This window comes from Odocoileus virginianus, chromosome 4 (genome assembly GCF_023699985.2).
Source record: "Odocoileus virginianus isolate 20LAN1187 ecotype Illinois chromosome 4, Ovbor_1.2, whole genome shotgun sequence".
In the NCBI taxonomy this organism is placed as follows: domain Eukaryota; kingdom Metazoa; phylum Chordata; class Mammalia; order Artiodactyla; family Cervidae; genus Odocoileus; species Odocoileus virginianus.
Window position 1 is genome coordinate 42,803,246 of NC_069677.1, and position 22,581 is coordinate 42,825,826.

General features: G+C 32.0%; 1 protein-coding gene across 1 annotated transcript in view; it reads left to right on the top strand.

Annotated features, from left to right (window-relative positions):
• Positions 1–22,581, top strand: part of SI (sucrase-isomaltase) — a 104,348-nt gene that overhangs the window by 57,561 nt on the left and 24,206 nt on the right. The window contains exons 25-37 of the mRNA XM_070465894.1: positions 730–936; positions 2,580–2,734; positions 4,168–4,336; positions 5,940–6,036; positions 6,157–6,269; positions 6,364–6,489; positions 7,924–8,052; positions 8,781–8,891; positions 10,644–10,706; positions 16,085–16,201; positions 17,626–17,713; positions 18,692–18,830; positions 22,102–22,235. Coding sequence (XP_070321995.1) covers positions 730–936; positions 2,580–2,734; positions 4,168–4,336; positions 5,940–6,036; positions 6,157–6,269; positions 6,364–6,489; positions 7,924–8,052; positions 8,781–8,891; positions 10,644–10,706; positions 16,085–16,201; positions 17,626–17,713; positions 18,692–18,830; positions 22,102–22,235 — 1,648 coding nt within the window. The remainder of the gene's footprint in view (positions 1–729; positions 937–2,579; positions 2,735–4,167; positions 4,337–5,939; positions 6,037–6,156; positions 6,270–6,363; positions 6,490–7,923; positions 8,053–8,780; positions 8,892–10,643; positions 10,707–16,084; positions 16,202–17,625; positions 17,714–18,691; positions 18,831–22,101; positions 22,236–22,581) is intronic.

The following is a 22,581-nucleotide window of genomic DNA, read 5'->3' on the forward strand; positions in this document are numbered from 1 at the left end:
ATAAATAATAAAGATGGGAGAATGGATTGTGGTAAAGCAACTAGCCGTCAATGTCATAGTATTTCTCTGTTTTTCAGAGGTCTTAGCTTCTGCCCCTATACAAACTGATTAGCTTTGATCTTTGGCCACACTTCCTGTTTCAAATACTGGGAAGGATGTAATTAACCAATAGAAAGACCAGTCACAAAGTAAGGGATAATACAATTTGATTATAAGTAAAAGAAAAGGACTTTAAAATATATGCCCTTTGAAGGGTTTTGCAGAGTCATTTTACACACAAAAAGTAGTAATCAATATAAAGTGTAAAAATAATCTTGGAATCAAAATTTCTGAGTAATACACCTAATTATTTGCAAAGGCAACACAATCATTCTGTATTCTGAATTGAAAAACTATGACATTTGATTTTCCTTCTCTACTAGTCTATTTTTAGAGTCAAAATATGAATATCCTAAACATTTTAGTACATAGTCTGTCATGTTGCCTGAGAGATATTTTGTGTTATGACTGCACTTTCATTTTAGCATTAAATAATTTTAAATTATTTAATGTATTTTATTACACTAAATAATATAAATTTGTAATTAATATTTAATGTAAATTATTTACAGATTTTTAATGTAAAAGTTTTGTAAATCATACATGTGGTTAACATGTCTACTTTGGTTTTCTTCAGGTAAATATTGCAATTCTTACAATTTCTGAAATTGACATGTATTGTGTTTTTAGGCTCATTTAGGATCCAAAGCACCTGAGTGTTACTTTCCTAAAGAAGACAAGTCTTATTTAGTCCACTCAACCCAGTACTCATCAGTGGGTATAACAGCTGACCTCCAGCTGAATACTGCAAATGCTCGAATAAAGCTACCTTCTGATTCCATCTCATCTCTTCGTGTGGAGGTGAAATATCACAAAGATGATATGTTGCAGTTTAAGGTATGTTTATTATAAACTATCACAATGCATGATTTGTCTCTCAAGAAAAAATTTAAATAGATTAGGTGCTTGGTTTTTTCATATAATGTTAAGGATTATTAATTGGATTGATGATCTTTTGATTCTATAAAGCTTTTTTTGTCTTCCTACAGAGCCCACAGCTAGATGCACAATAAGTAAAACTTGCTGTTTTTGCTAGCTTTTTGAATAATTAAACATATAGTGGTGATTTTTAATTACTTAAATTCTTGATAAATTGATATATCATTTAGTTGGACTTTGTTGGTTGTCCCACTCAAGTAAACAAAATAGAACAAAACAAACACAATAAGATCCTTATTGTTTCCATTATTTTTAAACAGTGATCTGAAGTTTATGGCCAATACAGTAAGAAATACAAAAGAGATAATTTCTTTCAATAGTTATACTTAGCAGTTATTTTTTACTTAAGAGCGCCAAAGAACTCCATTAAGAAAACTATTAGAAAGGGTACTGACTCATATATGACAAACGGAAAGCAATTTCATCCCATACATATGCAGACATTTAACAGAAGAAATACAATCTGGAATAAAATATTAAAATATTTAACACCCTTTTTAAAATATAAATGTATTTATTTCAATTGGAGGCTAATAAAAATGAAAGAAATTAAAGACAAATACAACCAATGAGAAAACTAAGTGTTTATCCTCATCAGCAAGGAAATAAATGGCAATTTGAGAAAAAAATGTGTTTTTATTGCTTAACAAAGAATAGTGTTAGAGTACATATTTTAATGAGAATGTCCATTAATAATATACTAATTCTGGAAAAGTTTACCAATAGATATCAAGGATACTACAAGTTGTAATATATTCTGACCTAATATTGTCACTTGTAAGTAATATACTAAGTAAAGATGTGAATGAAGATAAGTTAGCATTAATATTCATTGTAAAATCATACATAAGGCAAAAATATTGAGGCAACTGTGTCTAACCATGAGTGGTAAATAATTTTGTGTATCCATATAAGTGAATATCTAGCTCTGAAAGTTCTCTTCTTTAAGAGTTCTTACTGTATAGAAAAATGAATTACAAAACATTAAAACAGGTAAAATATAGTACATAATTTAATTCATGACATATCTATATATGTTTATGGAATTTGAAATAGATATTTGGGCCATGGATACAAAATTAGGAATTATGTAAATAAGAATTTAAATGTTCTTGTTTAAGGCATTATTTAAATTATCTAATGATATGTACCTAAATATGTTGGGCTTCCCTGATAGTTCAGCTGGTAAAGAGTCCAGCCTGCAATGCAGGAGACAACAGTTTGACTCCTGGGTCATGAAGTTCCCCTGGAGACAGGATAGGCTACCCACTCCAGTATTCTTGGGCTTCCCTGGTGGTTCAGCTGGTAAACAATCTGCCTACAATGTGGGAGACCTGTGTTCTTGGGTTGGAAAGATCATGGCAACCCACTCCAGCATTCTTGCCTGGAGAATCCCTATGGACAGAGGAGCCTCGCAGGCTACATACAGGCCACGGGGTTGCCAAGAATCAGACACGGCTGAGGGACTAAGAACAGCACAGCGCCTAATATGTCACCATTAAGAACGAAACATATCTCTTTTCACTATTTCTCTATAATAGATTTATGATGCCCAAAATAAAAGATATGAAGTTCCAGTACCATTAAACATTCCAGCTACACCAACAAGTACTTATGAAACTAGACTTTATGATGTTGAAATCAAGGAAAATCCTTTTGGCATTCAGATTCGAAGAAGAAGCACAGGAAGAGTTATGTAAGTGATTGAATTACTGGATATGAAGGATATTTTCATTTTAGCTTAGGAGGCAAAGTTGGATGATTATTTTCACAGCCTTCACTGTGCTACTGTGTCATCACATCAAAAGTGGTTTTAAAGGTATTAAATAATTGGCTTATTTTAACATTCAAAAGCTAAAGTTAGCAAGCTGTTAACAATTGGTCTAAGATTTTACTGACACTTTGGATGTGATGAATTTTATTATTAAATATCAGACCCATTCTTCTATTCAAGCTGAGAGCAAAAACAAAGATTCATGTTGAAAAGCCTGATGAGTGTTGTCAAAATAAGTATCTATAAATGTGTTTAGAAATATGTCAATATTTTACTAGAATGATTGAAATTGGAGTTTTCTTGTTCTGGATTTTGATCAAGTTAATACTATCTCTGTCAGGAATTGATGAAAGGAAGTTTAAATATATACATATAGATATGATTTTTATGTTCAATGAATCAATTTAATTTTTAAAATATTTCCTTTATTTTAGTGGAAAGTTTTACAAAGTACACTCCTATGTATTTTCTATTAAAAAATACTTCTATGTAATTTAAGCTTGCCCTGCTATCCTTTACATGATGTTATCAGGATGTTTTCAGGTATTGTCAGTAGGGGTACAAATAATAAAGAAAAACATGTTTATATTGTTTCAAAATGTTGAAGAGTTTCCTTCCAAAGTTTAAAAAGCTAAATGATTTTGTGGAAAATCCCTGGTACAGAGACATTATTATTGTTATTCAGGCAGCATTATTCTTTAACAAATACTTTTCCAAAATCATTAATATAAAAATGTGAATATGTTCCAAATACTTTGTAATAATATGTTTTCTTCCCTACCAGCTTTATTTTTCTATTCTTTTATCTTCTTATTGCAAATGACATTCTCTGTAACACATTTCTTCTGGATTTCTTTGTAAACACATGTTTTTACAAATATAAATTAAAAGATGAGGAAAATGATTGGGTATAGTAACAGGGTTTGAAATTAAAATATACATTATGTATTATTTATTTTGATATTGATTTCTTTTTATTCTATATGTAGTAAAAATTTGCTTATTCTCTCAAGGGAACAGGAAAATGAAGGACTTTCAATTCTTAGGGCATATATTTCTTCTAGGTCATATATTATTTATAGATTTATATTGATTTTATTTTAAAAAGTGATATATATCTAAAGACACACAAATAGCCATTATATGATTATGAATTTGTGAAACATATTTTGATATTTGTTAGCCAAAAAAGTATTGGAATAATTATCTATTTCCATTTATATCTGGGTATAATAAGCCCTATATAGAGAAAAATACTACTGATTTTCACATCACCTAAGAAAGAATTACCATTATTATTTGTGATACTATTTGTATGCCTATACAGGAATAAAATTGTTTTCTTTTGTTTTCAGTTGGGATTCTCGCCTTCCTGGTTTTGCTTTTAACAACCAGTTCATTCAAATATCTACACGCCTGCCTTCAGAATATGTGTATGGTTTTGGGGAAATGGAACACACAACATTTAGGCGTGACCTGGACTGGCATACATGGGGAATGTTCACAAGAGACCAACCCCCTGGTGTAAGTAGCAGGATTTGACTACCATAAGTGGCAACTAAGACACAGCCATCTCTTTGTTGGTCTATATTTCAATATTGAAACTATGAAAGGGACTAGAAATCATGACAGTTGCTGGAGTGTTTTTCTGAAAAACAAACAAAAAGTCACAATAAAGTACAGGTTAAAGTAAATGACTGATCAGATAATATCATTTACTACAGTGAGAAGTGAGGTCGTGACCCAATTGCTTACTCTCTTAACTGCATAGAAAGAACATTCAGTTTCAATATTCCCTGCCAAATCCATGTTTACATTCAGCTTTTAGAAAATAACTGGCTAAGGTTCTCCTTAAAATTTTCTTTTCTACTCCTTACATAAAGATTTGATTCTCACTTTTTCCTCTGTTACCCTAAGCTGTAGTTGTGCATTTTTATGAGGTTATACTGTTAGTTACAAGTTTAGGAAATATTTTTATATCCTCATGACACTTTCTCCAAAGTTTTGTCTTATTAATGGTGCATATTTCATGAATATTTAATATATTGCTTGCAATTAATATTAATTATAATTACTCTAAATATATCATAAAAAGTACATTTTAGTAAAAATACTAGTTCATTTACCTTTTTCATATGTTATGTGTACTTAAAGGATATATTCAGCATGAGATTATAAATGTGTATACTATCATAACCACTTTTTATTGCAAGGTGCTCATACAATTTTTATTTGTATCACAATGGTTCAAACTTAGGAACACTGTTTTTCATTTATTCCAGCTTGAAAGACTATGTTTTACCAAAGTTTACCTCTTTAAAACTTTCAGGGACTTCCCTCGTGATGCAGTGGTTAAAACTCCATGTCCCCCCTGCAGGGGGCACAAGCTTGATCCTTGGTTGGGGGAATCAAAAAATAAAAAGCAAAAACCCTTCAACATTAAGTATTGGCATTATTAGGTTCATATAACCTTGATCCTAAATATATAAATTTTCCATCACATGCTACTCAGTTATTAGGATTCACTGTGGGTCAATGACATTAATTTGATTAAGGATCATCAACTTATAAAAAGTTTTGTAATCTTGACATTGAATCCTGCATATAGATTTTCCATTCTGAAAAATTAAAAGATGATGCTGAAAATGAAATTAAATGCTCAGTAGATGAAAAATATATTAATTTAAAATATTATCATAAAATATTACAGAAACTTAGATATCCCATTAAGTACTTAAGGAGATTGAGTACTTTGATAACTTTAATCATTAATAAAACATTCTATTACTGAAAAAGAAGTACCAATTCATAAATAAATTAAGATACATAATCTGTGGAAAGAAACCCAACTATTCTAAAGCCAGTGGTTTCTTTACATAAGTTAATTTGGCAGTATTTGTGAGTGTTACACATTTGTATATTCATTCCCTTACTCTAATGCACTAATGGTTTGAATAATAAATAAATTTTTTAAAAAAGGGTTTGTTTTAATTCAGTCATAGTTTGGGTGTGCAATGAAGGAATATTTAAATTCCTAGGCTTAATCTTATAGTGAATTTAAATATTACATTGACAAAAATTCACATTATTATTTTAATATACATTATGTTTATTTTTTCAATTTTAGTACAAACTTAATTCCTATGGATTTCATCCCTATTACATGGCTCTGGAAGATGAGAACAATGCTCATGGAGTTCTCTTACTTAACAGCAATGCAATGGGTAAAACAATTTTTAAAACAATTTTTAAAAATTTTTAAATTTTTTAAAAAATCATATTTTATGTGACAAATAAAGCAATAACATATATAGATAAAATGTAATCATATTTTGGATTTTCAGATGTTACATTTCAGCCAATGCCTGCTCTGACATATCGCATAATTGGAGGAATCTTGGACTTTTATATGTTTTTGGGCCCATCTCCAGAAGTCGCAACAAAGCAATACCATGAAGTATGATTGTACATTTTGAAAAGAGATAAAGTTTTCTTTATAATATAAAGTATCTATCTTAGTTCACAAGAAAATTTTTTTTTTCCCCCCAAAGGTAATCGGCCAACCAGTCATGCCACCTTACTGGGCTTTGGGATTCCAGTTATGTCGTCATGGGTACAAAAATACTTCACAAGTTGAAGAAGTATATAATGACATGGTGGCTGCTCAGATCCCCTATGTATGTATATCAATTTTTAAAACAGTGTTAAATATGTCATCTATAAAAGCAGAATGAAATAATTAAACACACACTTTAAAATTATTTAAACATTTGACAAAAAGCAATGCATAGTTAGTAGCACAGAATGAATTGGATATCAGATTATACTGATTGTCTTTAGCAGAGGGATAAAGAAACGGCTAATACCATTATTTTTCCTTCTTTCTTATCAGTCTAATCACTGTGAGTTGTGCTAGACAAGTCACCACGCACTTGCTTTTCTCTGAGATACTCTGTGTCTCATAGGTAGTCAAACACATTTATTGTCTTCTTTTAAATGAGAGTAAGAATCTAGGGAATGTATTTCATCAACTGATGTGACAAATTACATTAAAACAATTTGAGGTGAAACAACGACTTTTGCTGTGGAATTGATGACAGTTGTCATACAGAATCAGTGGGCTTGCAGAATGTCCTCTTCCCTCGATGTGTGGGAAACTAAATATTTTTAAGTAGCCAGAAATAATCAGTTACTGTGATTTTTATTTTTTAGCAAGATTAAGGAATCTCAGATATCCTCCTGGTAATATTTAAAAATTGAAATCTAGAATGCTTCATATATAACTCACTCTAAGAAGAATAAGTAGGATCTCATTTATAAGACATCAGGACATACAGTAGAATCCAACATATGGTTCCTGAATACATTATTATAGGGAAATTAATTGTATAGATTAATGATGTAGCAATATGAAAGTAAAAAAAAATTTTGAAGAAGATTTTTTCATTATTAGTTCTATGTTATTGATATTTTTGTAATATCTAGAAAAAGAAGTTGTCTTTAACAGAAAATAATTTTTTAAAGTAATTTAGGCCTAAATTAAAGATTTAATAATATAATGAAAGCATTTATTCATGTAAATAGATTTGTAAATATCTACTGGTAAACAACATTTTGCTTATTTAAGCTTGGGCTATTATTTTGAAAGTGACTTTGGTGGATGATAAAAGAATAGTTTAAAATATTTGGTGAATTTACTAGTAATTATTTTTTTTATAATTTTAGAATTAATTGAAATTATCCCATATTTGCTTTTTGTTTCCAGAAATAGAGCAATACTTATTTCTGTATACTCTACAAAATTCCAAGTATCATTCAGTATAATTTCATGACCTCATAAGTCCTTTACTCTTGTGTCTTATTTCTTTTGGTAATTATAAAACAAAAGATACTGATTTGAAAGAATTTTTACTTCTAAATCAGAGATACTATTTAATGAACTTTTAACAAAACATAGCATTTATATTAACTTGTTCTTAGAATATTTTGCATCTATACATGCTATTTTTATTTCTTGAATATTGCATTACTCAATTCTCTTATAAACATGATAGAATGTGACAAACTCACTCTGCTGATTCTTACCCCACTACAACTCTCATATCTTTCAGGATGTTCAGTACACAGACATTGATTACATGGAAAGGCAACTAGACTTTACAATTGATGATGAATTCCGTGACCTTCCTCAGTTTGTTGACAAAATAAGAAGTGAGGGAATGAGATACATTATTATCCTGGTCAGTATTTACATTTTATCTTTTATCTGAGCCTTACTATCTTAGTTTTGTTCAGATTTCTATTCTGAATGAGGGAGGAAAGGGTGTTTCAAAATATGAAGTATGTAAATTTGAATTCTATTCCCAAATCTGAAACTTTCTTCCTTTAACACTTCATTTACAGGGGCAGCCACAAGGCTAGGTTTATCCTTAGAGACCTAAGACTAGATAAAGCTGGGAGTCAAACACAAGCTGTTTCTTAATAATCACCCAAGCTACAAACTGACCTCAGTTTATAGACACTATCACAAAGTGATGATGGATTTTTCTATTCCTCTAAGTATCTCATATAATTCTCTGGGACTGCTTCTTACACTTGTCATGTTTTAAAATTTGCCCTCAAGTTAGTGATTCAATGGGGAGAATATTTCATCAATATATCACAAAAAGCAAGCTAGGCAGTCAGAAATCCCACTGGGGAAATAAAAGCAGAACAAAAACACTAGTAATCTTGCTTTTAATCATAGCTAACACATTTTCAAAAGTTCTTAAATTTTCCTTCTAGAAAATTTAAAAGACAATCAGGCTAGAACACAAAAATTTATACCATCAGTTCATCTGTCAGTCTATGTGATAATACAATATAATGATAATTTAATAATGGAAAATTGTAATATTTCATAATACCTACCCAGATGGCTATACTTCTATATCATAGACACCTGTTTTGTATTTCATTTTCATTGTAGGATCCAGCAATTTCAGGAAATGAAACAAAGCCTTACCCTGCCTTTGAAAGAGGACAGGAGAAAGATGTCTTTGTCAAATGGCCTAACACAAATGATATTTGTTGGGCAAAGGTATTGAATTGATAGCTTGAAATAAAATAAGTGTAAAAGTGCTATTTCATTGAAACTTTCTACTTCATTAAGCAACTGTTAAGGCATATTCAGAAGAAGAGATATAATGATTTAATAGCTAATAAATAAAATAATAGATACTCCATGAGTTCAATCCAAACTATTAGAAACAGAAAGAATTCATACATCATATGTCCAAATACAATTTGTTTTATTTTTAATTGTTTTTTATTATATTTCTTGGTACCTTTGTGTTTTATTATAAAACTACCAACAATAAGATGGTTATTCATTATTCTATACTACAAAAGTCATTTAATATTTGTAATTCTTTTTAAAACATCTTGTATAATTGTAAAAGCTATACTTATATTCCTTACTAGAACAGGGAAAATAATTCATTGTATTTCATTTAGACAATAATATTCAAATGTGAGTATATTAATACATTGTAGAAAATATCCTGCTTTGGCTTATACGTAAAGAGTAAAGGTGCTCAATACTCTATAAAAACCTAAATGGAAAAAGAATTTCAGAAACAATAGATCATGTATGTGTGTAACATAACTACTGTATATCTGAAACTAACACAATATTGTTAACAACTATACATTTTATTTTAAAGAGTAAAGAAAAAAATCCACTAGTCAGAATTAGAATGAAAATAATTTCCATAGTGGAAGATGTAATTAAATGCAATGTGCAAGTCTATTTGGATCTTAGACCAAAAATATTAACATTAGTGATAAAAGTGGTGAAATTTGAACATGGCCTATAGATTAGTTAGTAATATTCTATTAATGTTAACTTTTTGGTTTTGATAACTGTACCATTGTTATAAATATATAACTATTAGGAGAAGCACGGTGAAGGGTATTGAAAACCAGTAGGATATAGTTTGTGACTTTTCTATAAGTCTGAAAATATTTCAAAATAAAAAATTAAAGGAACATAGAAAAAATTCTGTGGTAAAAGGTGAAAAATCGCAATGTTCTAAGAAACATGCAAGTATAGAATATTGACTATTAAAAGGGATTGTTTCCCTCCTACTTTCTTCTAATTCTATATTTTTCTACATTTTCTCATTTTTCTACCTTTTAAGCACTATTCTGTATCAGCAACTAATCTCTTATATGTAATTACCCTTCTGCAGATTCTACTTTCTACAACATAGATTTAAATCCCAGAGCTTTTGGTATGATTGAGCCCTGTTTTGTGTTTGTGATTGGAGTAGAAGAAACATTGATAGGCTAAGAGGCAGGAACTGGAATAGGAATATGGTAGAGAGAAGGATTTCAGTACTACTGTGGAAACCAAGAGGATTGTATGCCTCAGAATGGCTTCATCCAACTCAAATATTCAATTCCTTTCATAGAAAAATATATATTTTTTGTTTTTCAATTGTTATCCTGGAGTAAGTGTAGAAACAATTTTAATATATCACATTAAATTAAATTTTGTGTATGGATTTCAAATTAATTGTTGACTAGATCATTTTGTTACATGCATTGTTTTCAAAATTATTGCCAACACCAAGGTTGGATTTTTTTTATTTGCCATATTAAAGAGAAGATTAATATGGAAAATGGAAATAGTTTGCAAATGATACATATGCCAAAACACAAATTAAGCAAATACATGAAGGAACTATTTTTTATTATTTGCTTATAAAACTTTATTATACTTTATTACAAAAGTCATACCACACTGAATTTATTTTGAACTGGTTTCTCATTTCTTCTCTTTTTGTAGGTTTGGCCAGATTTGCCTAATGTGACAATAGAAGAAAATCTAACTGAGGATGAAGCTGTTAAGGTAAGTTTCATATTGATTAACTCTAGAACTAAAAGAAATTCAGCACTTAGATTTAATAATTAGTGATTTCACTGTTCTGTATGTGAATATCCAGTTTTTCCAGCACCAATTGCTAAAGAGACTATACTTTCCTCACTGCATATTCTTGCACTCTTGTCAAAGATCAGTTGACTATACATGTGTGGATTGATTTCTGGGCTCTTTATTCTGTGCCATTGGCCTATATGTTTATTTTTATGCTAAGACCTTGCTTTTCACTACTGTACCTTTGGAATATGTCTTGAAGTCAGGAAACCTGATGCCTTCAGCTTTGTTCTACTTACTCAAGATTATTATGATTAAGGAACTATTCAAGGACTTTTGTGTTTCCAAATAAGTTGGAAGATTGCTTTTTCTATTTCTGTAAAATATGTCATTGGGATTTTGATGGGGGTTACATTGAATCTATGGATTACTTTCAGCACTGTGGATCTCTTAGCATTATTATTTCAGTCCATGAACATTAGTTATCTTTCTATTTGTTTCTTCTTAGATATCTTTCAGTAATGTTTTGTAGTTTTTGATATTCAAATCATTTATTTCTTTAGTCAAGTTAATTTCTAAGTACTTTATTATTGCTTATTGCTATTATATATGGGATTACTTTCCTAATTTTCCTTTCAAATAGTTTATTGTTAGTGTACAGAAGTGTAACTGATTTTTGCATGTCGATTTTGTAATCTGCCAACTTGATTGAACCTATTTATTAATTCTAATAGTTGTGTGTGTGTGTTCTTTAGGATTTCTAAGTATAAGATTACATCATCTACAAACAGAAATACTTTCAATTCTTCTTTTCTGGTTAGGATGCTTCTTTCCCCCTTATTTATGCCTAGTTATTCAGGCTAGGACTATGTTAAATAGAAGTTGTGAGAGTGAGCAGCCTTACCTCGTTTCTTCAGTTCAGTTCAGTTCAGTCTCTGAGTCATGTCCAGCACTTTGCGACCCCATGAACCACAGCATGCCAGCCTCCTTGTCCATCACCAACTCCCAAAGTCCACCCAGACCCATGTCCATCGAGTCGGTGATGCCATCCAACCATCTCATCCTCTGTCGACCCCTTCTCCTCCTGCCCTCAATCTTTGCCAGCATCAGGGTCTTTTCAAATGAGTCAGCTCTTCGCATCTGGTGGCCAAAGTATTTGAGTTGCAGCTTCAACATCAGTCCTTCCAATGAACACCCAGGACTAATCTCCTTTAGGATGGACTGGCTGGATCTCCTTGCAGTCCAAGGGACCCTCAAGAATCTTTTCCAACACCACAGTTCAAAAGCATCGATTTGTCGGCACTTACCTTTCTTTATAGTCCAACTCTCATATCCATACATGACCACTAGAAAAAACATAGCCTTAACTAGACATACCTTTGTGGACAAAGTAATGTCTCTGCTTTTTAATATGCTGTCTAGCTTGGTCATAACTTTCCTTCCAAGGAGTAAGCATCATTTAATTTCATGGCTGCAATCACGATATGCAGTGATTTTGGAGCCCAGAAAAATAAAGTCTGCCACTGTTTCCACTGTTTCCCCACCTGTTTTCCATGAGGTAATGGGACCGGATGCCACGATGTTAGTTTTTTAAATGTTGAATTTTAAGCCAACTTTTCCACTCTCCTCTTTCACTTTCATCAAGAGGCTCTTTAGTTCCTCTTCACTTTCTGCCATAAATGTGATGTCATCTGCTTATCTAAGGTTATTGATATTTCTCTTGGCAATCTTGATTCCAGCTTGTGCTTCTTCCAGCCCAGCGTTTCTCATGATGTACTCTGCATATAAGTTAAAGAAACAGGGTGACAATATACAGCCTTGATGTACTCCTTTCCGTATTTGGAACCAATCTGTTGTTCCATGTCCAGTTCTGACTGTTGCTTCCTGACCTGCATACAGGTTTCTCAAGTGGCAGGTCAGGTGGTCTGGTATTCCTATCTCTTTTAGAAATTTCCACTGTTTATTGTGATCCATGCAGTCAAAGGCTTTGGCATAGTCAATAAAGCATAAATAGATGTTTTTCTGGAACTCTCTTACTTTTTCGATGATCCAGCAGATGTTGACAATTTAATCTCTGGTTCCTCTGCCTTTTCAAAAACTAGCTTGAACATCTGGAAGTTCATGGTTCATGTATTGCTAAAGCCTGGCTTGGAGAATTTTGAGCATTATTTTACTAGTGTGTGAGATGAGTGCAATTGTGCGGTAGTCTGAGCATTCTTTAGGATTGCCTTTCTTTGGGATTGGAGTGAAAACTGACTGTTTCCAGTCCTGTAGCCACTGCTGAGTTTTCCAAATTTGCTGGCATATTTAGTGCAGCACTTTCACAGCATCATCTTTCAGGATTTGAAATAGCTCAACTGGAATTCCATCACATCAACTAGCTTTGTTTGTAGTGATGCTTCCTAAGTCCCACTTGACTTCACATTCCAGGATGTCTGGCTCTAGGTGAGTGATCACACCATCATGATTATCTGGGTCGTGAAGATCTTTTTTGTACAGTTTTTCTGTGTATTCTGGCCACCTCTTCTTAATATCTTCTGCTTCTGTTAGGTCCCTACTCTGTCTGTTCATTATTGAGCCCATCTTTGCATGAAATGTTCTCTTGGTATCTCTAATTTTCTTGAAGAGATCTCTAGTCTTTCCTCTTCTATTGTTTTCCTCTATTTCTTTGCATTATCACTGAGGAAGACTTTCTTATCTCTCCTTGCTATTCTTAGGAACTCTGCATTCAAGTGGGTATATCTTTCCTTTTCTCCTTTGCTTTTCACTTCTCTTCTTTTCACAGCTATTTGTCAGGCCTCCCTAGACAGCCATTTTGCTTTTTTGAATTTGTTTTTCTTGGGGATGGTCTTGAGTCCTCTTTCCTGTACAATGTCACGAACCTCCATCCATAGTTCATCAGACACTCTGTTTGTCAGATCTAGTCCCTTAAATCTATTTCTCACTTCCACTGTATCATAATCAGTAATCAAATCATATCAAATCATAAGGGATTTGATTTAGGTCAGACCTGAGTGGTCTAGTGGTTTTCTCCACTTTCTTCAATTTGAGTCTGAATTTGGCAATATGGAGTTCATGATCTGAGCCACACTCAGCTCCCAGTCTTGTTTTTGCTGAATGTATAGAGCTTCTCATCTTTGCCTGCAAAGAATATAATCAATCTGATTTTGGTGTCGAACATCTGGTGATGTTCATGTGTAGAGTTTTCTCTTTTGTTGTTGGAAGAGGGTGTTTGCTATGACCAGTGCGTTCTCTTAGCAGAACTCTACTAACCTTTGCTTACTCTCTACTCCAAGGCCAAATTTGCCCGTTGCTCCAGGTGTTTCTTGACTTCCTACTTTTGTATTCCAGTCCCCTATAATGAAAAAGATATCTTTTGGGGGTGTTAATTCTAAAAGGTCTTGTATGTCTTCATAGAAATGTTCAATTTCAGCTTCTTCAGCATTACTGGCCTGGGCATAGACTTGGATTACTGTGATATTGAATGGTTTGCCTTGGAAATAAAAAGAGATCATTTTCTTATTTTTGAGATTGCATCCAAGTACTGCATTTCATACTCTTCTGTTGACTATGATGGCTACTCCATTTCTTCTAAGGGATTCCTGCCCACAGTAGTAGATATAATAGTCATCTGAATTTAATTCACCCATTCCAGTCCATCTTAATTCACTGATTCCTAGAATGTTGTTGCTCACTCTTGCCATCTCCTGTTTGACTGCTTCCAATTTGCCTTGCTTCATGGACCTAACATTCCAGGTTCCTATGCAATATTGCTCTTTACAGCATCGGACCTTGCTTCTATCACCAGTCCCATCCACAACTGGGTATTGTTTTTGCTTTGGCTGCGTCCCTTCATTCTTTCTGGAGTTATTTCTCCACTGATCTCCAGTAGCATATTGGGCCCCTACCAACCTGGGAACTTTCTCTTTCAGTATCCTATCTTTTTGCCTTTTCATGCTGTTCATGGCGTTCTCAGGGCAAGAATACTGAAGTAGTTTGCCATTCCCTTCTCCAGTGGACGACATTCTGTCAGACCTCTCCACCATGACCCGTCCGTCTTGGGTGGCCCCACATGGCATGGCTAAGTTTCATAGAGTTAGACAAGGCTGTGGTCCATGTGATCAGATTGGCTAGTTGTCTCTGACTGTGGTTTCCGTCTGTCTGCCTCTGATGCCCTCTCTCAGTGCCTCCATCTTACTTGGGTTTCCCTTACCCTGGACACGGGGTATCTCTTCATGGCTGCTCCAGCAAAGCGCAGCAGCCACTCCTTACCTTGGACGTGGGGTAGCTCCTCTGGGCTGCGCTTCTGTGCTGTCGGTCGCAGCCGCCGCGCTTCTGCACCTTGTTTCTTATTTGAACTAAAAAACTGAAAAATGTTTTCCTGAAGAGTATGCTATTAGCTATGGGCATTTAATATATAGTCTTCATCATATTAAGGTAATTTCTTTCTATTCCTAGTTTGTTGAGAATTTTTTTTTAATCATGAAAGTGTTGAATTTTATCAAATACATTTTCTGCATTGTTTATTGATATCTTATGCTTAGTCATTCAGTCGTGTCTGATTCTGGGACCCTTTGGACTGTAGCCTGCTATGCTCCTCTGTCCTTGGGATTTTTCAGGCAAGAATCCTGGAGTGGGTTGCCAATTCCTTCCACAGATTTTCCTGACCCAGGGATCAAACCCTCGTCTCCTGTGTCTCCTGCATTGCAGGTGGATACTTTACCCACTAAGCCACTAGGGAAGCACTGTTATTGATATGGCTGTGTGATTTTTATCATTTATTCTGTTGATGTGCTGTATCACAGTAATTGATTTTTGTGTATTATATAATCCTTGCCTCACAGGGAAAAATCCCACTTATTCATGGTGTATGATCCTTTTGATGTGCTGTTGAGTGTTATTTGCTAATAGTTTGGTTGAGGATGCTTGCATCTCTACTCATCTAATATTGTTAGTTTGTGTGAAACTAGGAATGTGTCCATTTCTTCTAGGTTATCCAGTCTGTTGTATAATTATTTATCATGGCCTCTTACCATCCTTTCTATTTCTGTGGCATCAGTTGTAATTCTCATCTTCCATATCTGATTTTATTTAACCTTCTCTTTTTTCTTAGTCTAGCTAACAGTTTGTAAATTGTATATATGCTGTCTATGAGAAACTCAGCTTAGATTTAAGGACACACATAGACTTGGTTGTTGGAGGAAGATCATGGAGATTCATTCATTAGAGTTGAGATCAAGTTGCCTTTACTATCACTTGTTTACAACTTGTGAATCTGATAGATAAATGTCTTGCTGAAATATAAGGTTTCTCTTACGACTTTCTACATGTGGGTCTAATTTTTGTTTTTACAGGCTTCCAGAGCTCATGCAGCTTTTCCAGATTTCTTCAGGAATTCCACAGCAGAGTGGTGGGCAAGAGAAATTATAGATTTTTACAATAATCAGATGAAATTTGATGGCTTGTGGATTGTAAGTAAATTTTGAGAAATTTATACTTATGCTATTTATTGTGTACTGATTATGCAAAAAATTGTACTAAATTCTAATAATCTTAGCAAAGTATTCTTTATGAAATTATCTCACTCATTTTTTTTGTAGAACTTTCTTATGCAAAGAACTGCCAAAATGCAGTTTTAACAATTCAATTTAAGTATTTGGCTGCTTTTTCCTGAATATTAAAATTGAATTTCAACTTTACCAAGAAACCAAAATAGTCTCTTTAATGATTTATAAGTGCTTATAAATATGTATTTATTTTTATTCAATGTAGGAATAAATCTCACACTCAACTGTCAGTCTTTGGTTTAAGAAGTCATAGTCTCTTATGGATGTAGCAAAATCATCCTTTAAATAATATTCTAATTTTATGTGTAACTTTAAAGTATTGACATAAGAGTTTTAGTAAAATTATGAGATAACATAAGATGAATTTACTATATCACAAGTAAACATTTAATACAGGAGATTTTACATAATGCTTCTCTAGATTTTTGTAGCTGAACTTATCTGTTGATTTTTCAGCATGTCTGCATTAATTTACTTACTTTTTTAATTAAAGAAATTTATAGAGGTGATATTATGTACAAGATTTGAGGATGTAAAATTGTATGTATTTTTAAAATTAGTGGGAAATACCATTTTATTTTATGTATAAAGTTGTGCACTACAAGGGATTTTATCAAATAATCCCGAAGAATTATATCTTGTTCCAGAAAAAATAACCGTTTTATGCTAAAGGAATCACCTTTAAATGTGTGTGTTAGTCGCTTCAGTTCTGTCCAACTCTTTGCGGCCCCGTGAACTGAGCCAACCATGCTCCTCTGTCCCTGGGATTCACCAGACAAGAACACTGGAGTGGGTTGCCATTTCCTCCTCACCTTTAACTAGCAACTAATTTACACGTTTATATGATGGTCCCCTTATATGTGGCTACTAAGATTCTAAAATGTGTACTCAATAGAGAGACTTTTTGAAGTTTTCTGTATTTGTAAACTATATCTTGCAATTTTATAAACCACAAGCCATTATTCAAAAATAAAAATTATACAAAGTGCCAGGGCAGAAGTGGAGGGAAAAACATGGGGGAATATACACTATTATAATTTAGTTTTATGTTTAGAAACACAGAAGAAAATTCACTTTTACATGTAGGTTTTATCTACAGAGAAAAATAGGACATTTTATATTAAAAAGGGAGACATGAACTGTAAAATGTTAAGAAATACTGAGCTAAACTAAATTCTTTAATATTGTTGAGATTGTTTTATATTTTTGCTTTTTAAAAAAGTGTTATTTGGATATGCTATTTCAATTTATTGAGTTTCTGAGTGAGTTCTTTTTAAGAAGATATGCCATAAATATGTTTTTTGTTTACTTTTCTTTCTCTCTTTAAGGACATGAATGAACCAGCAAGTTTTGTAAATGGAACAACTACTAATCAATGCAGAAATACAGAGCTAAATTATCCACCTTATTTCCCAGGTACAATATTGCTGCTATATCTTTGATGTTATCATATTATTATCTTTTATTTATCAGGTTTATATACTTTATGGTCCAGAGAATAGGATTCACATTCCCAATTCTCACTACCCATTTGCACACTGGACCACATACTCAGCTCACCAATATCATCTAGACCATCTAAAATTCCTTTGAGAGGAAAAAAAAAAAGTCAAGAAACTTGCTTTACCTATATGAATACATTTCTAAATTTGATTACTTTGATTTTCTTATGAATCTTTGCAGATTTGAGAATCCTCAATATTGTTTTAATAGAAAACTTTAAATCTTTTATAAAGGTTTTTTTTTTTTTTTTTAAGTTGTTCTTTACTAGGGAGAAAGTGAAAGGATGCTAGCAACACTTCCTTGGTTGTCCCTGACCTGGGAGAGAAAAGCACGGTCTTTTGGCAGTCATCCACATACTGCTCCATAGGCAGTAAACTGCATAAATGGTTAACATGTAAAGTGATGGTAAAGCTCTGAAAATTTTAATCTGAAACTGAGAAAAAATTCGATCAAGAGATAGTGCTGTTATAGCATTTGCCTGGCTCTTTATCCCAGGGCTTTATGTTAGCAAATGGAGTCTTTTTTAAAAAAAAAAAAATCTATTTAATCAGTATTTCTCATCTAAATGCATAAAATGTAGTAGATTTTAAGGAGTACATTTTTCATGGTTTTATGAATTCATGTTAATTATTAACAATTTTTTTACTAAATAGAGTAAAATTTTGCACATATTTTCCAGTCACAATTGTAATTGCAATCATTTACAATTGCAGATCAGTTTTTAATTTAAAATTAGCATAAACAAAGTGCACAAAGTGCCCAATTGGTTAAAAAGTACTCTTTTCAAATGGTGATTAATGTTTTACCAAAATAGCTTATTACTGCAGGTTACATGCTTCAATATAGATGACTTTATAACATATTAATGTTTTTTTCATTGATTCTCCCCAGAACTCACACAAAGAACTGATGGATTACATTTCAGAACCATGTGTATGGAAACAGAGCAGATTCTTAGTGATGGCTCATCTGTTTTGCATTATGATGTTCACAATCTATATGGATGGTCACAGCTGAAACCTACTTATGAGTAAGCAATTTTCATAATCATCCTTTCTATTATTTTTTTAGATATTAATGTTTCTACTTTGAGTCCTTCCCTGCTGACCTTACCTTACTGGTGGTCATTCAAAGCACTTGGAATAGTTTTCTCTCTCACTCTGTATATTTATTTTAAATTTTCATCCTATTTCCAAAGGACCCTGAATCATTTTATTTTGTTCCCAAGCATATACTCAGTTCATAGTAACACAATGCCTCAGGAATAGTAAGTGCTCAAAGAATAATTTTTAATGAATATTTGAGTAAACAGTATATAGTGTCATGCCATTTCCTATTCCATGGCATCTTCCCAACCCAGGGATTGAACCCATGTCTCTTGAATTGGCAGGTGGATTTTTTATCACCACAACATCAGGGAAGCCCACTAATAGCTCTATTAAACAAATTCTTATATGAGGCTAATAATGATGAAACAATGAAACAAAATCCATTCTTTAAGTATCAAGTCTTTATTAACACTATGCAATAGATTTTTCTGCAATGATAGAAATGTTCTATAATTTTGGATTTTCAATATGGTAGCTACCAGCCATATATGGTTGTTGAAAAATATGGCTAGTATAACTCAGGAGAAGAATTTTAAATTTTATTTAATTTTCATAAATTTAAATTAAACAATACCGTGTGGCTTATGGTCACCATATTACACAGTGCAACTCTAAACCATTGGCTCTTAACTACACGTTGTAGTCAACTGGAGATTTTTAAATTTTGTTTTATATTGGAGTATAGTTTATTAACAATGTTGTGTTATTTGTAGGTGTGTGGCAAAGTGATTCAGTTATATATATATATACATATGTATATATATATTCCTTTTCAAATTCTTTTCCCATTTAGGTTAATATAGAATATTAAGTAGAGTTCCCTGTTCTCTACAGTAGGTCTTTGTTGGTCATCTATTTTAAATATAGTACAAAATTGGAGATTTTTGTACTATAGAAATTCTGATTTTAATTAGTCTGAACTGCAGCCTAAGCACCTGAATTTTTTTAAAATTCCCTAGGTGGTTGTAATGAGCATCCAGGATTGAAAACCAGTACTCTAGTAGATGACTAAAGTTGGTAAAAGAATGAAAATCATTTTGCAATAACGAGTATGGGTAATATTTCCTCACTTAGTGAAACACACATCTTATTTCCAGGACCAAACTCTTTTCAGCTTAAGTGAATTACTTAAGATATTATTATATGAATGATTGACTATAGATTTGTTCACGAAATCCAAATGTAAGGGCATTCAGAACTAGTAGATGTCTTTCTTAAGAGTAATGCTTTTTTATTGAGACAAATGTTTCTTCAGTTAACCCTACTGGAACATAATATGGAGCACAATTATCCTATCCTAACCTCACTTTACCATAAAACTATAGATATTAAAAATAACAGAAATATTGAGAAGTGACTGGTGAACCCGTTAGCAAAACTTATATAACTTGAGATGAAAATATTGAAGGGAAATGAAAATAGTTGGTTTTTTTTTTCACAGAGGACAATAAATCGAATTTCTGGAGCATATTACAGAATCTAGCATGGTTCCTGACATGCTGTGCAATGTTTAGTATATCTAAGTTAGCCAGTTTTAACCTACCACAGCTATTAAAATTATATAAATAAATTCAAGGAAAAATTAGGTAAATCCCTAGATAGTTGATATGTTGTTATATGATATGTTATAAGTTATTTGGGGATGTTAATATCCATTTTCACTCTTAAATAGCATTGTGAGAAAGATAGTACAGTTTTCCAAAGAACATCCATTTAATGTTAATTTTGTTCTTGTACATAAAATCTTTCAGCTTAACCATATTTGTTGTTTGAATTAAAAAGATTAATAAATTTTAAATGTTGAGTTAAGTAGCTCATTTTATACATAGCCATAGACTTTTTATATCTTTTAAATACTTTCTTATTATTTAATTTTTTCAGTTATATGAGAATGAAATTGTTGAACTCTCAGATATTATAGAGATTAAATATAGTCATTATACATTTAAAGATCTTGCAAATGTAAAAGGATGCTATAAATAAATTACATTTAAACAAATGATGGAGAATAATAATATTTTTCTTCAAGCATAATATTTTTTTTCAAGTTATTCAGACTGTACCATTTTTGTTTTCATTATTTCAGTTTCAATAATTCTCAGTTTCCTATAAGTTTGAGATATTCATTAACTAAAATATTAATTATATGCTAAGCACTATATTAGGTATAAGGAGTACAAAGAAGATTAAGGCATTCCTTAAACCTCTAGAATCTCAAGGTCTCATTGAAGAAATTTTATGTATAAAGAAATCAGTACAAACACTGTGACTCATCTTTAATAAGGAAATGATTATATACAGTTGATAACATGCCTATAGGTTACAAATCTGCCTAATTAAGAATTTGAAATATTTTTCCAATATAGTTCTATATTCCCTATTCATATATAATTTATTTTGAATAAGAAAATAAAAATAATTATTTTTATAACTAATACAATAGTGATTTTTTAAATTTTTGGTACATTTATAATTATAATAGAGATACAGATAATATATTGCATTATTCTTAACACTAGCATATGTTTCAAATAAATAATAAAGTCAATAAATTTGTTCTTCAAAGACTGAAAAGAGAGGAAAAGAAAAATATATGATCTAATTTTTAAAACCATTCTCTTGAGATCTGGCTTTAGACAGCTTCTATGCTTGAAATAGAATAACTATTTTTATTTTTTTTATTTTTTATTTTTAAGACCTAGAGAAGCCTTGCTGTCTTTAAACTGCCTCTAAAGCAGGGAGTATTATAGCAAAGATTCTCTGCAGAGTGATATGGAGATTAATTGTTGACAAGTTATAAATAAGAAGAGTTGAAGCATTAATAGGGCCTAAACTTTATTAAGAGAACATGTTTAAGTAGAATGAAATGAGTTCATTCAAAAGCTCACAATATAATTAGTTGAGTTGATAATATCAATAGTTGGCTTGTATTCACTGGGCAAATAGCAAAAGGGCCACTTAGGCATGTTGCCCTGCTAAATGGTGGAAGGGAAAAAAGAGGTCTTCCATGTTTGTGAGGATTTTATAGTATAATGAGAGAAGACACTTGTAAAGAGCTAGCTATAGCAAGAGACAGCACAGACACCATAAAGAAAATACTTTTTTGTTTAATGAAGTGGTCCTATGTAGAAATATATGAAGAAAACATCTCATATATTATAAGAACTCATAGTTCTTCTCCATCTTTATTAGTGCATTGCAAAAGGCAACTGGCAAAAGAGGAATTATTATTTCTCGTTCCACATATCCCTCTGCTGGACGATGGTCAGGACACTGGTTTGGAGACAACTATGCAACATGGGATAATTTGGAAAAATCTATCATTGGTATGTGAGAGTCTCCATCTTTTTCATTATTCTTTTTGAATATTTGTATTAGCTATTCACTGTTGCTAGTTCATATACTTTATAAGTCCTTCTTTGAGTATGCTTTTGGCACTATGTTCTCTGACAAATAGCATAATGAAAAAGCAGTGGGCCAGAAAGCAGGATCTAGCTTATTTTGAGAAAATAATTTTGTCCCTTTTGGTTTCAGTTTCCTTTTGTGAAAGGTCAGAAAATGGGAAAGATAACATATAGAACTAAGAAAAGAAATGGATAGGAATTCTAGCGTCTAGGGAATAAGAATATCTTGTAGATGCTAAAGTATGAAACATCTCAAACAAATGGTGGA